General features: G+C 41.7%; 1 protein-coding gene across 1 annotated transcript in view; it reads right to left on the reverse strand.

The window, feature by feature from the left end:
- Positions 1 to 10,643, reverse strand: part of LOC142115250 (cofilin-2) — a 30,328-nt gene extending 19,685 nt beyond the window's left edge. The window contains exon 1 of the mRNA XM_075194116.1: positions 10,405 to 10,643. Within this exon, the coding sequence (XP_075050217.1) occupies positions 10,405 to 10,407 (3 nt within the window). The 5' untranslated portion in view covers positions 10,408 to 10,643. The remainder of the gene's footprint in view (positions 1 to 10,404) is intronic.
- Positions 10,644 to 11,214: the final 571 nt, after the last annotated feature.

The following is an 11,214-nucleotide window of genomic DNA, read 5'->3' on the forward strand; positions in this document are numbered from 1 at the left end:
AGGTGCTTGCTGCAATGATGGAGACACTGCTAGTGTAATCTGTTGTTGGACAGACAAGTTGCAGATATAATTATTGTAGGGAGCAGTCATAGTACATGAGAATGGAGGGCACTACAGGTATGTAGATGGGCACAGTACAGATATAATCAGTGTGGGAACAGCAGGCATTATATGTATCAGTGTTTGTGTGTGATGGGCATAGTCAGGGGCAGATTAATAAAGGGCCTGATGGGGCTGCAGCTCCAAACCTCCCCAATAAAATAGGTCCATGAAGATCAGTAGTTTTTAGCGGGTCTCATGGCTGTTTCAGGCATTTTTATTAAACTTTCTTTCTGGTTTACTTTTTATTTTAAAGGAAGGGACACGACTCACTGATCTGGGCAGCTCACGTTATTTTGGGAGATATTGACTGACCCGAATATTGATTTGCTTCCAGGTGACTGGTCCCGTCTTTCCTGCTCCTCGACTTCACATGTAGTCAGGGCCATCTTAACAACATTATGGGCCCCCGGGCAAAGCAGTGCACCGGGGCCCCTACATATGTAGCTATATAGATATAGATATATATATAGAGATAGATAGATGTACTTGCTCAGTGACCCTTGAAGGTTTTTTTGCAGGTTTTTTCTTTTGCAGGATTATTTATTCTAATTAAGAGCCCTGCATATGGGGCCCCCTTGCCCGTGGGGCCCCGGGCACCTGCCCATCGTGCCCAATGGAAAAGATGGCCCTGCATGTAGTGGTAGCAGGGGCTGGCTGGGCTGGGGGACAGTTGGTCATCTGTCCCCTGGGCCAGTCCCATAGTGGGCTACCTTGGGCTGGTTCACTGGGCCACCTGCATTTTTTTTCTTTAAAATTATCCTAATAGGATGCAGACCAGACACAGCAGGAGAAGTCTGGCCCAGTATAGAGGAAAGCTTGTGTGTGTGTTATTCTTGTAGTGTGAAGAGTGGGGCAGTATTGGTGCAGTGTGGAGACAGTTGTGGTATTGGTGCAGTGTGGAGACAGAGGTGGTATTGGTGCAGTGTGGAGACAGGGGTGGTATTGGTGCAGTGTGGTGACAGGGTTGGTATTGGTGAAGTATAGTGACAAGGGTGGCACTGGGACACTGGTGCAGTGTGGGTTAATGGGGTGGTATTTATGTAGTGTGGTTAATGGGGGTGGTATTGTTGCAGTTTAGGAACAGGACTGGCATTGGTGTATTGTGGTTAGTGGGGATGGTAATGGTGCAGTGTGGAGACAGGGCTGGCACTGGTGTAGTGTGGGTAGAGGGGGTAGTATTTATGTAGTGTGGTTAGTGGGGGTGGTATTGGTGCAGTGTGGAGACAGGGGTGGTATTGTGCAGTGTGGTGACAGGGTTGGTATTGGTGAAGTATAGTGACAAGGGTGGCACTGGGACACTGGTGCAGTGTGGGTTAATGGGGTGGTATTTATGTAGTGTGGTTAATGGGGGTGGTATTGGTGCAGTTTAGGAACAGGACTGGCATTGGTGTATTGTGGTTAGTGGGGGTGGTAATGGTGCAGTGTGGAGACAGGGCTGGCACTGGTGTAGTGTGGGTAGAGGGGGTAGTATTTATGTAGTGTGGTTAGTGGGGGTGGTATTGGTGCAGTGTGGAGACATGGTTTGTATTAGTACAGTGTGAGGATAGGACCGGCATTGGTGTAGAAGGGGTGGCATTAGGGCAGTGTGAGGATACGCCTGGCACTGGTGTAGTGTGGGTAGAGGAGGTGGCATTGGTGCAGTCTTAGGACAGGGCTGGCTTTGGTGCATAGTGTGAACAGGGCTTGCATTGGTGTAGTGTGGGTAGAGAGGGGGAATTGTGGGGACAGGTGGGGATATGGATTGTACTGGTGCAGGGTTGCATTGGCACAGCCAATTACAGTAATGTGGAGAGATGGCAAGGTTTTACTGTTTGCTGTAGTGTCGAGAGGGGTGATATTGCTGTGGAGAGGCTGGGTTGTATTACTGATTGCTGCAATGTAGATGGGTTTTATTGCTGGTTTCAGTGATGTGGAACGGCTCAGTGGTACTGCTGTAATGTGGAGGGGCTAACTGGCATTGCTATAATGTGAGGGTGTATAGCTGTAATGTGTAGACAGCATAGCCGATTGCTGTAATGTGGTGTATGTGGGGTATTATTTTAATATGGGATAAGGGGATTGCGTAATGTATGGGGTATTACTGATTGCTGTACTGTGTGTGTAGGGGGGTTATATAATAGGGTGCTAATGATGTAATGTTGGAGGTTATTATTGATGTAATAAAGTAATGTATGTGAATATACTTGATTTAGCTTGTTGTGGACCCAAGGTCAAGCATGCGCATTAAAGACTCCGGTCAGATCCCGGTGTTATTGTAAAAGCAATGTCATCACCGGGACAGCCTTCAATTGGATGTGCTGTCCCGGGACGATTATTTAATAAATGGACTCGTTGTATCATTGCTATAAGGGATGATAATTAACAGGGGGGGGGGGGGGAATGCAGTTATTAATAAACAGGCCACTTTATTAATGAAAATAAGGGTATAATGGTATGTTTATAATAAATCATAATTTGTATTTTTGTCTTCAATAGTCAGTAAAAATAACATACCTTTACCTCTCAACTGTCCTAATTCCACCAGTATAATCCTGATATTTGCTATCCTGATGAGCCAGGAGCTTTTTCCAGTATGAGGGACAGTTGGGATGTAGTCCTACACTTCACTTTACATACAAGATGCATGAACCAGTAAGTGTTCATTAAAGGGAAGATGGGAGGGAGATGTAGGTGGTTGAAGGGAGACGCTAGCTGTGCCCTCCATGGTGCTGGACATGCCAACATAGCACTGGCCACACCCCCTCCAGCGAGACAGTGCTTCTCACAATAGACACTTCATCATTTTCAGCTCCAGGCCCATGTGGCCCTTAGTCTGGCTCTGAGCATAGTATAAAGGTATAATCATTGCTAGCACGGCAAGCACACTTTATGTATCATCAGTAGGGTGACATGGTGAAGGTATAATAACTGTGGGGGCAGGCACAGTAAGGTATAAAGTGTGCACCAGACAGGTGTAATTTGAGGAAGGGGCATAATGTAGGTATAATCAAGGGAAGAGGTTTCTAGCTTTACAGTAATATGTTTTAACCACCTGTTGAACTATAAGTTCATGGGGCACATTTGTGCTTCACAGTAGTAGGTTGGTTGTACTATAGGTATGTCACTCCTATTCAGGAGAAAAGACTTCTGGATAATGCCATTTTTTTATACATGGATATACAGTAGTTTAGATGATGAAATTAATCTTCCAGTTGTTTGCTATGGACTAGAGCACCTGTTATTGCATTTATTTGTGCTTTTACATACATGTGTGTTATTAGATCATGACACAGACGAGACAGAATCCCCTTTTGGGGATTTTCAGTGTAGGATGGGGGTTTTCAGAGCATGCTAGCCAGAAACCCAAGCCAAATAGTATATCTGTAGGTGGGAATTCTGTCTCAGCATTTTCTTGTATCATATTCTGAAAGGTCATGGGTAAAGCGTTGACTCATAGGACTGCCATGAAAGAGGCATTTTTCCTGAAGTCTTTTCTCCTGACTAGGTGTCATAGGTTAAACGTCAAATATAATATAATGTTAAAAATAAGACATTCAATTATATAATGTGGATGGTATGTGAAGTTAATTAATGAACTTTAATAGTTAACATTTATCTTGGTGCTTAATGTTTTTAAATGTGGTTCAACCTAGGTGTGTTTATTAAAATGCAAAAATAAGGATTAAACGCTTTAGCATATCGGTATATCGTTGGAAGAGAGCGGCTATGGGTAATTGGCACGTCTATATAGTTCACTCCCACTACACCTTTTTATTTGATGTGATAATGGGCGGTGTTTTTCTTTTAGAAGAAACAGGTGTTTAGCTGGCAGAGAAAGGCTGCAAACAGAGTTACACATTTGTACAGTAGTTCACCTTAGTTAAAGAGATACAGGTGGTGGACATATGTGTGACAAAATAATAGTAAAGAGTCTTATTTAGCTTACAAGCTTTGAAGTGGTTTAAAAACACATTATTTCCACTGCAAGCAGCAGCCTGACAGGGTGTGTCTGCAATTAAAACAGAGCACCTGCAACAAACTCCTTGTTAAAGGCAAGGTGGGAGTGTCATCTGTCCATCAATTTAGGGCTGTGGGAGGAGTGTAAACTAACCTGTCTGTTTCATTGCACAGTGCTGACCAATGCCAGATAGTGGCTGGTGGCTACGGAGCTGGTCTTTGTCTATCTAGCGTTAGGGTCACAAGAAAGAGTGTGGAACTCTATGCTGTCAATTTACTTGACCATCCTGACAATAAAAGCAAAGTAAAAAAAACCAAGAAGGTGTTTGTGTGTGCATCACCTGAAGTATGCCAGTGTCACATAGGAAACTAATATTCAAACAAGTGCAATATTATCTGTATGTAATCCATAAAAATATATTTTTAAACTGGAAACAAAAGTGTTACAATCAAACATTGGAAGAATAAGTTACTTGTCCCAATTTACATTAACATTACATTAATTTACTCACACTGTACCCATTTGCTAATTCATTGTGGCAGTATGAAACATCTTGTCACAGACATCGTATACTGTACAATCAACTGGGGGAAAAAACAGTGTTAACTACATAATGATAATGTCGATAACCAAAAAAGTAGATGGAGCACAAATGACTCATTTCAATGTATTGATTTATATGTCCTTCAATGTTTATATCACACATAAGGAGTTTCTCCTACTACAATTTATTGTGTATATAAAACATAGTGAGACTACTGCTACATAAATCAATTCATTAGCAATGACATTTGCACTGCTGATTTATAATGTAACCATTATGGCTCATATATGGCCATTCATATTACTCGTTCAATGCACAATCTTAATGCATGGTAATTGCACTTTAACACTGATAAAAAAAATAACGTGAAGGAATGTACCCATACACACGCATTTTCTGACAAGCTTTCAGTTAGCTTTGTGGCATACTTGGGCATTAGCACTTGGCGCAATACAGTTGAGTTCTATGGGAGCGCTCATTAAGTACATACATAGTACATTATGTGGTACGGAAACTTTGAGAACACTCATCAAACAATCTGGTAAAAGCTTTACTTTTTTTCCTACGAGCACCTAGGTAACAAAGCAAAATTCTAAGAGCAGTTGACTAATTGCCAAAGTGAACCTTCCTTGTTGGTAGTTCGGGCCACCCACCAATTTGGTACCCAGTGCAAGGGTTACTTGTGTCCCCCACCAAGGCCCAGGCAGTTGTCCCATCTGCTCCCTATTATAACCAGCCACTGCCCAAGGCTGGCCCAGCTAATCTGCACCCTGTTAGTAGCATTGTAGGTTACTAACTTACAAGAAGCCTATTAAGATCAAGTGATTACCACTGGTATAATATACATTTACAAATTGTTACCTTGTGAATGAATGAATTATACTTTAAAATTTGGGCTAAACAACTTTAAACATTCTTTTTGCTGTTGCAGATTTAAGTCCTTTTGCGGAGATGATATGGCCACATGCAGGCGCGGGCTGGGAGAGGGATGGCCGGGGGGCACACAGGCGGCCGCATCACATGAAAAGGGATGCGGCCGCATCATTGCTGACGCGGCCGCATCCGATGTCATCTGATGCGGTCGCGGGGGAAAGTGGTGTATTTTGCATCCGGGGGGGCGGCCGGCCGGCCTACCCCCTGGCCCTAATAGCGGTCTGACCGAGCGGCCCGGGGGGCCGCTGCCCCAATGGCCAGCCCGCCCCTGGCCACATGTCCCTACACACAGCAAGAAGCTCCTCTAAAAATGCACCCTCTCCACACCCTTTAATCTTACTCATACTTTTTACTCTTTCCCTCCAGGAGATCCCGGAGAGGAAGTGAAGTGCGACAACGGAGGGGGCAGGGAGCAAAGAATTGCATTTTGGCCCCACCCTCACAACAAATTTTGACTGCGTGGCGGGGCCAAAATGATCACCATGGAGACTCCCATCCTGCACAATTCCTAGTGAAGTGGGCAAGATGCTGGAGAATGGCCTGCTCTCCCCGGAATCCGGGATATCTACTCGGAATTCTGGAGTCTTCCGGACATTCCGAGAGAGTGGGCAAATATGATCTTACCAGTATTCTAACACTACAAAATTACAATCAGTTATGATTTTAGTTAATCTCATGACCATATTTTGTGTCAAATATTAGGTGTCAATCCATGAATTTGGGGCCTAAAACAAGGAATTGAATCAGCACACTTTGGCTGTCACTTAGAGTTAGGAGCAAATCCAACTAAGTGGTGGAAATTGGCACCTGGACAAAGTTTGTTGTGATGCAGATGGTGCAAATGCTGTTTTTCTTTGTCTGCAGAAACATACTGTGTAGTATGAGAAATACTGTAATCAACAATGCAAAATAAAAACAGTGCTAGATGTAACCTTGGATGCTTGTGACCTGTATCATAACACTGAGCTTGTGGCCTTGTGCTTTTAAATGGGCACATAACGACTCAGGGACTGTTACTAACCTTATGTTTTACAGTTGGCAGTACATTGGTGATAGGGGAGAACTATGATCTTATTTATATTAATTATATTGTAAGCTCTATCATGAGCAAGGTCCTCCATACCCTTTGTATTCATGTCAGCATTTATTTTGTTTACTTTTTATGTCCCTGTTTTATGTATGTTTTCCGCACTGTGCAGCGCTAAGGAGATGGTATTGAATGACCCCTCCAGGGTTCTACACCATACCCGGCCCTCTATATTACATCAAACATTGGAAAAAGAAAAAAAAAGTTAAGTAGCCCAATGTATAAGATTTCATTTATTCACTCAGACTTATTTACATTCTAACAGTATGAAACATCTTATTGTTAAAGTTAGCAATGATGGCAAAACAGAACATTTTTAACATTATTACATTACTCATCATTACTTGCCCAGTCCTGCCATCGCCGCAATATAGCCCAGATCAGACCCTTCTCACTGATGCCACCAAAACTCTCATCCACTCACTACCGCCTGGATTACGGCAACCTCCTCCTTACTGGCCTCCCCCGCACCCGACTCGCTCCGCTTCAGTACGTACTGAACACTGCAGCCCGACTTATCTTCCTCTCCCGCCGATCCCCATCTGACTCCCCTCTCTGTCAAGCTCTACACTGGCTTCCCAGCTGCTTCAGAATCCTCTTCAAGCTCCTCCCCCTCACCTACAAAGCCCTCTCTAACTCCACTGCTCCTTATGTCTCCAACCTCATCTCCACTCATACTCCTCCTCGCCTTCTACGGTCTTCCAACGACCACAGCCTCACCTCCAATCTGGTCACCACTTCTCACTCCCGCATTCAAGATTTCTCCCTTGCTGTCCCCATTCTCTGGAATGATCTCCTCCTTTCTATCAGGCTTTCCCCCAGCCAGCTTAACTTCAAATGCTCCCTCAAAACCCATCTGTTCAGATTAGCCTATCCTTCCTCCATCTAACCCTGCCCTCCTCTAACCTTCTTCACTATCCTTCTACACTTGCCAGACTTTACCTCCCCCTCACTCTTCCTCCGCTCCTTCCTACTCGCGTTCATCTATTCCCTTAGAGTTTTTGTCCCCCCACTATATCTTCCCTCTATGTGCCTCCTGTCAATCTCCCTCTCACCCTTAGATTGTAAGCTCCCTTGAGCAGGGCCCTCTATCCTCATCTTCTCTTCCTCCTGTTTACCTTCCCCCCCAGCTCCCCTCCCCCCTCTTCCTCCTCTTTTCTCCTTTTCGTCACTCGACTACTGCGCTGTCTCTCCTCTTCTCCCTTGCCTTTGTATCTCCATCTTTGGATCTCTGTTAGTGGCACCCATACTAGTGGGCACAGGTTCAGCCTCCTCTCTCCACTCCCCACCTCCCTTCTTCCCTTCCCACTCTATCTGTGCAGTGGTAGTCACTGTTACCTCTTTGCCTGTGCACCTGCTCTCTGCTGAGTTTGTAATTTTTGTACATATTGTACTTTTTGTACTTTGTACTGCCTTTATGCCATGTACTGTTACCCTGTACTGTTGTCCCATGCTCTATGGACGGCGCTGCCAACACTTTGTGGCCACTCATAAATAAACGATAATAATAATAATGTACTCCACTCAACACATTAACTATGACATCAATGATTATATCAGCAATCAAAGATTATGATAACATGCAAGAACATAAATAATAAAAGTACAAAAGCCTTACTAGCTATTAGATGTTTGGGGGTTTTTTTTTTATTTAAAAGGAAATAAGAAAACCTACTGCCACTGAGAATGATGGCAATCTATCTATCATAGAAACTAGGCTGCATGCATGCTATGAGCCTCTGTGATAATATGCATAAAGTAGTTTAGGTTTTAAAAATAGCTATACCAAGAAATGGCATAATTAAAATGTATCTTCCAGTAGTACAAATATTATCCTTATTTGTATGAATTACTTTTTTGTAGCGAAACCTGGCCTGGGGGAAGGCAGGACATGACAGCAATAAAGGAGAGATAATGTTTTCTTTGAAAAAATATTTGTGTCTACTGCCGGTAGTATAACTCCTCTGCAACTCTGTTGAGATTAATAAGTATGCCATGTTTTTTGTTGTTTTTTTTACTAACATTGCTTAAAGTGCAAAATCTGCATTAAACTATAGCAAGCAAATTTGCTTTCATTTTTAGACTGTCTCTAGACATATAACAAGTGGTAGGTATATTCTGTTACTGAACATTATTTTCTTAGGGTGATCTGTTTGAGAAAGGTTATTACTGATGTCATCACTGATGTCAGAGGAGATGTTGTGTTATGTCAGTGATGTCATAACTTTCTTTGTGGTGTTATCAGTGACATCAATAATTATGTTATTTGATGATTTTATGAATGATGTCATGAGGAAATCCTTGAGCTTAGGGCCAGTAAACAGGCCAGATTTTGTGTGTTAACATTGGCTAGAACCTTAACTATGGACAATAATCTTAACGTGATTATTATTGCTTATTTATATAGCACCAATCCTATTACGCAGCACAGAAGATAAGTAGTCATTCACATCAGTCCTTGCCAGAACTGAAGACCCCATGGAGCCCTAGACAACATACTGGTTAGGCCCCTTCCTCCCCCCATTTGTTTGTAAAATAAAAACCATAGGGTAATATAGTAACCGCTAGGCCCTAGTCGGCAGCCTAGGTAGCCTAATGGATGATCTGGCTGTGGTCCCCGTCCAATTATATCGTACAATCTAACCTTCTTCTGTGTGCTCCAAAGGTCTTTGTGTTCAATTCATTAATATCTATAATTAACACTTATATCATAAATATCCACCTGACATCTAACATGTATTATAAGTTTACAGATGAAATAGAGGTCTCTATATTTCTCTATTTATGTTGCTTATTTTATTATTTGTAGATTGATCAGTAGCAATGTTGCAAATAAGGCCTAGAAACAGTCCTGGTCTATGTTAACATTATTCAAACGTACAACATGCGCACACATATTAGCTAGTGACAGTCTGTTATTTCAGGAATTTTGCTTGCTTATAATTCAGCATGCATATGAACTTCATTATAAATATAACATAAATCTCCAAACAGAGGAAGACGTTTCTAGAACCTCTCTCTTTATATAACCCATGAAATAATAACCCTGGTAAGGATTATTCCCCATTACTTGCCCTTTTAAGGTGTTCTTGCATATGCTATAGCCATTGTGAGAAAAAAACCCTGATGTAACGTATGTCACCTCATTGATTATTTTGATATTAGTTTACATAATTATATATTTGGCGTCTTTACACTGTGGTCACGAAATAAACATTTTCAAATAATATTTGTTTGAAAAATGTTACCTTTTAATATTCACCTTAAAAGTGATAGAAGAAAGCTTATAACACTAGACCCTACAAATTTCCAGTGAACCTTTATAAGTGACTGATGAAGGTATGAAACAGGGTCCACCCTCTATAAGTTACCAGCTAGCAGAAATATGCCAGCAATTATAGGAAGCTGAAGGCAATCTGTCACTGAAATGTTTAACATTTCAAAGTAAGCTATAGTGCTCCATCTATTCCTTACAACCTCACAGGAACATTTTCCGTCATCCTTGAACACTGAATGCTATGTGAATGGGGCTTAACTAAACATTTCTATAAATGGTGATAACATAATTTTGGGTCGTTCAACAATTTTTGGAGATCCAAATTAAAACACGTCATTTTGAACCCATTCTAAATAACACCAATAATGAAAAGCCAAAAAAACGCAATAATCTTGTTAACATATAAAGAAAGCATAGACAGTGTATCAAGTAATATGTGAGATATTACAAAATGATATAGAGACCATAAAGCACATTTAAAGAATAAGAACAGCTAGTGACACATCATATTTTGAGGTTCTTACCATGCTGCTCTTTGTGTAAGAAAGGTGGTGTAGCTGGAGTTTACACCTATTTCCAAACTTGCCAGGAACTCCAGTAAATGTCAGAAAACTGTAAAAAAAAAAAAGACAAAAAAAGAAGAGGGAAGTGGAACGTGTTGAGCAAAGTCACAATGTCAGGATTTGTAGCGAGGACAGGCAAAGAAAAGAGTGAGAGGCAAAGAGAGGATAGTCTGATGAACACAAGTGTAAGATAGTGCAGGGGAGGGTGGGGAGGGTCGTTTGGGAAGGCAGGCAGCCAGTCACTCAATGCCCTGCTTATGCTCATAGCACACATGCTGTACTGACAGCTGCACTCTGGCTGGGTCATTTACACCATGACACACTTAACTCCTTATGGTCAGTGTTGTGACATGGACCTCTGCCAGTGCTCAATATGTTGAGTAGTAAACGTGGATTTCATTTCTGGATGAGGTTTGCATTTTACTAGTTCATTGTTGCCAATCCTTCTAAATATATTTTTAATCACAATTCTATAAACATTTATTGATAAACCTAAAACTCATGAAACTGTATAAAACATGCAATTATGTGCAATGTAGAGGACAAGGGGATTCAGAAATTGTAAGCCTGAGGCCCAAACCATTCATATCATCCATATTATAGATATATGTTTTGCGTATTAGTAAATATCATGCATTTAGTCCAGTTAGATAATTAGTGGCGCTAAATAGCTGCTGCTGATTATGATCATACAGCCCGGCTCATTGCGATAGGAAATTAAGTGAGAAACAAATAAAAGATGATTATAATCAAAGCTAACAGATATACAAA

This window comes from Mixophyes fleayi, unplaced genomic scaffold (assembly GCF_038048845.1).
Source record: "Mixophyes fleayi isolate aMixFle1 unplaced genomic scaffold, aMixFle1.hap1 Scaffold_1607, whole genome shotgun sequence".
NCBI classification, from domain to species: domain Eukaryota; kingdom Metazoa; phylum Chordata; class Amphibia; order Anura; family Limnodynastidae; genus Mixophyes; species Mixophyes fleayi.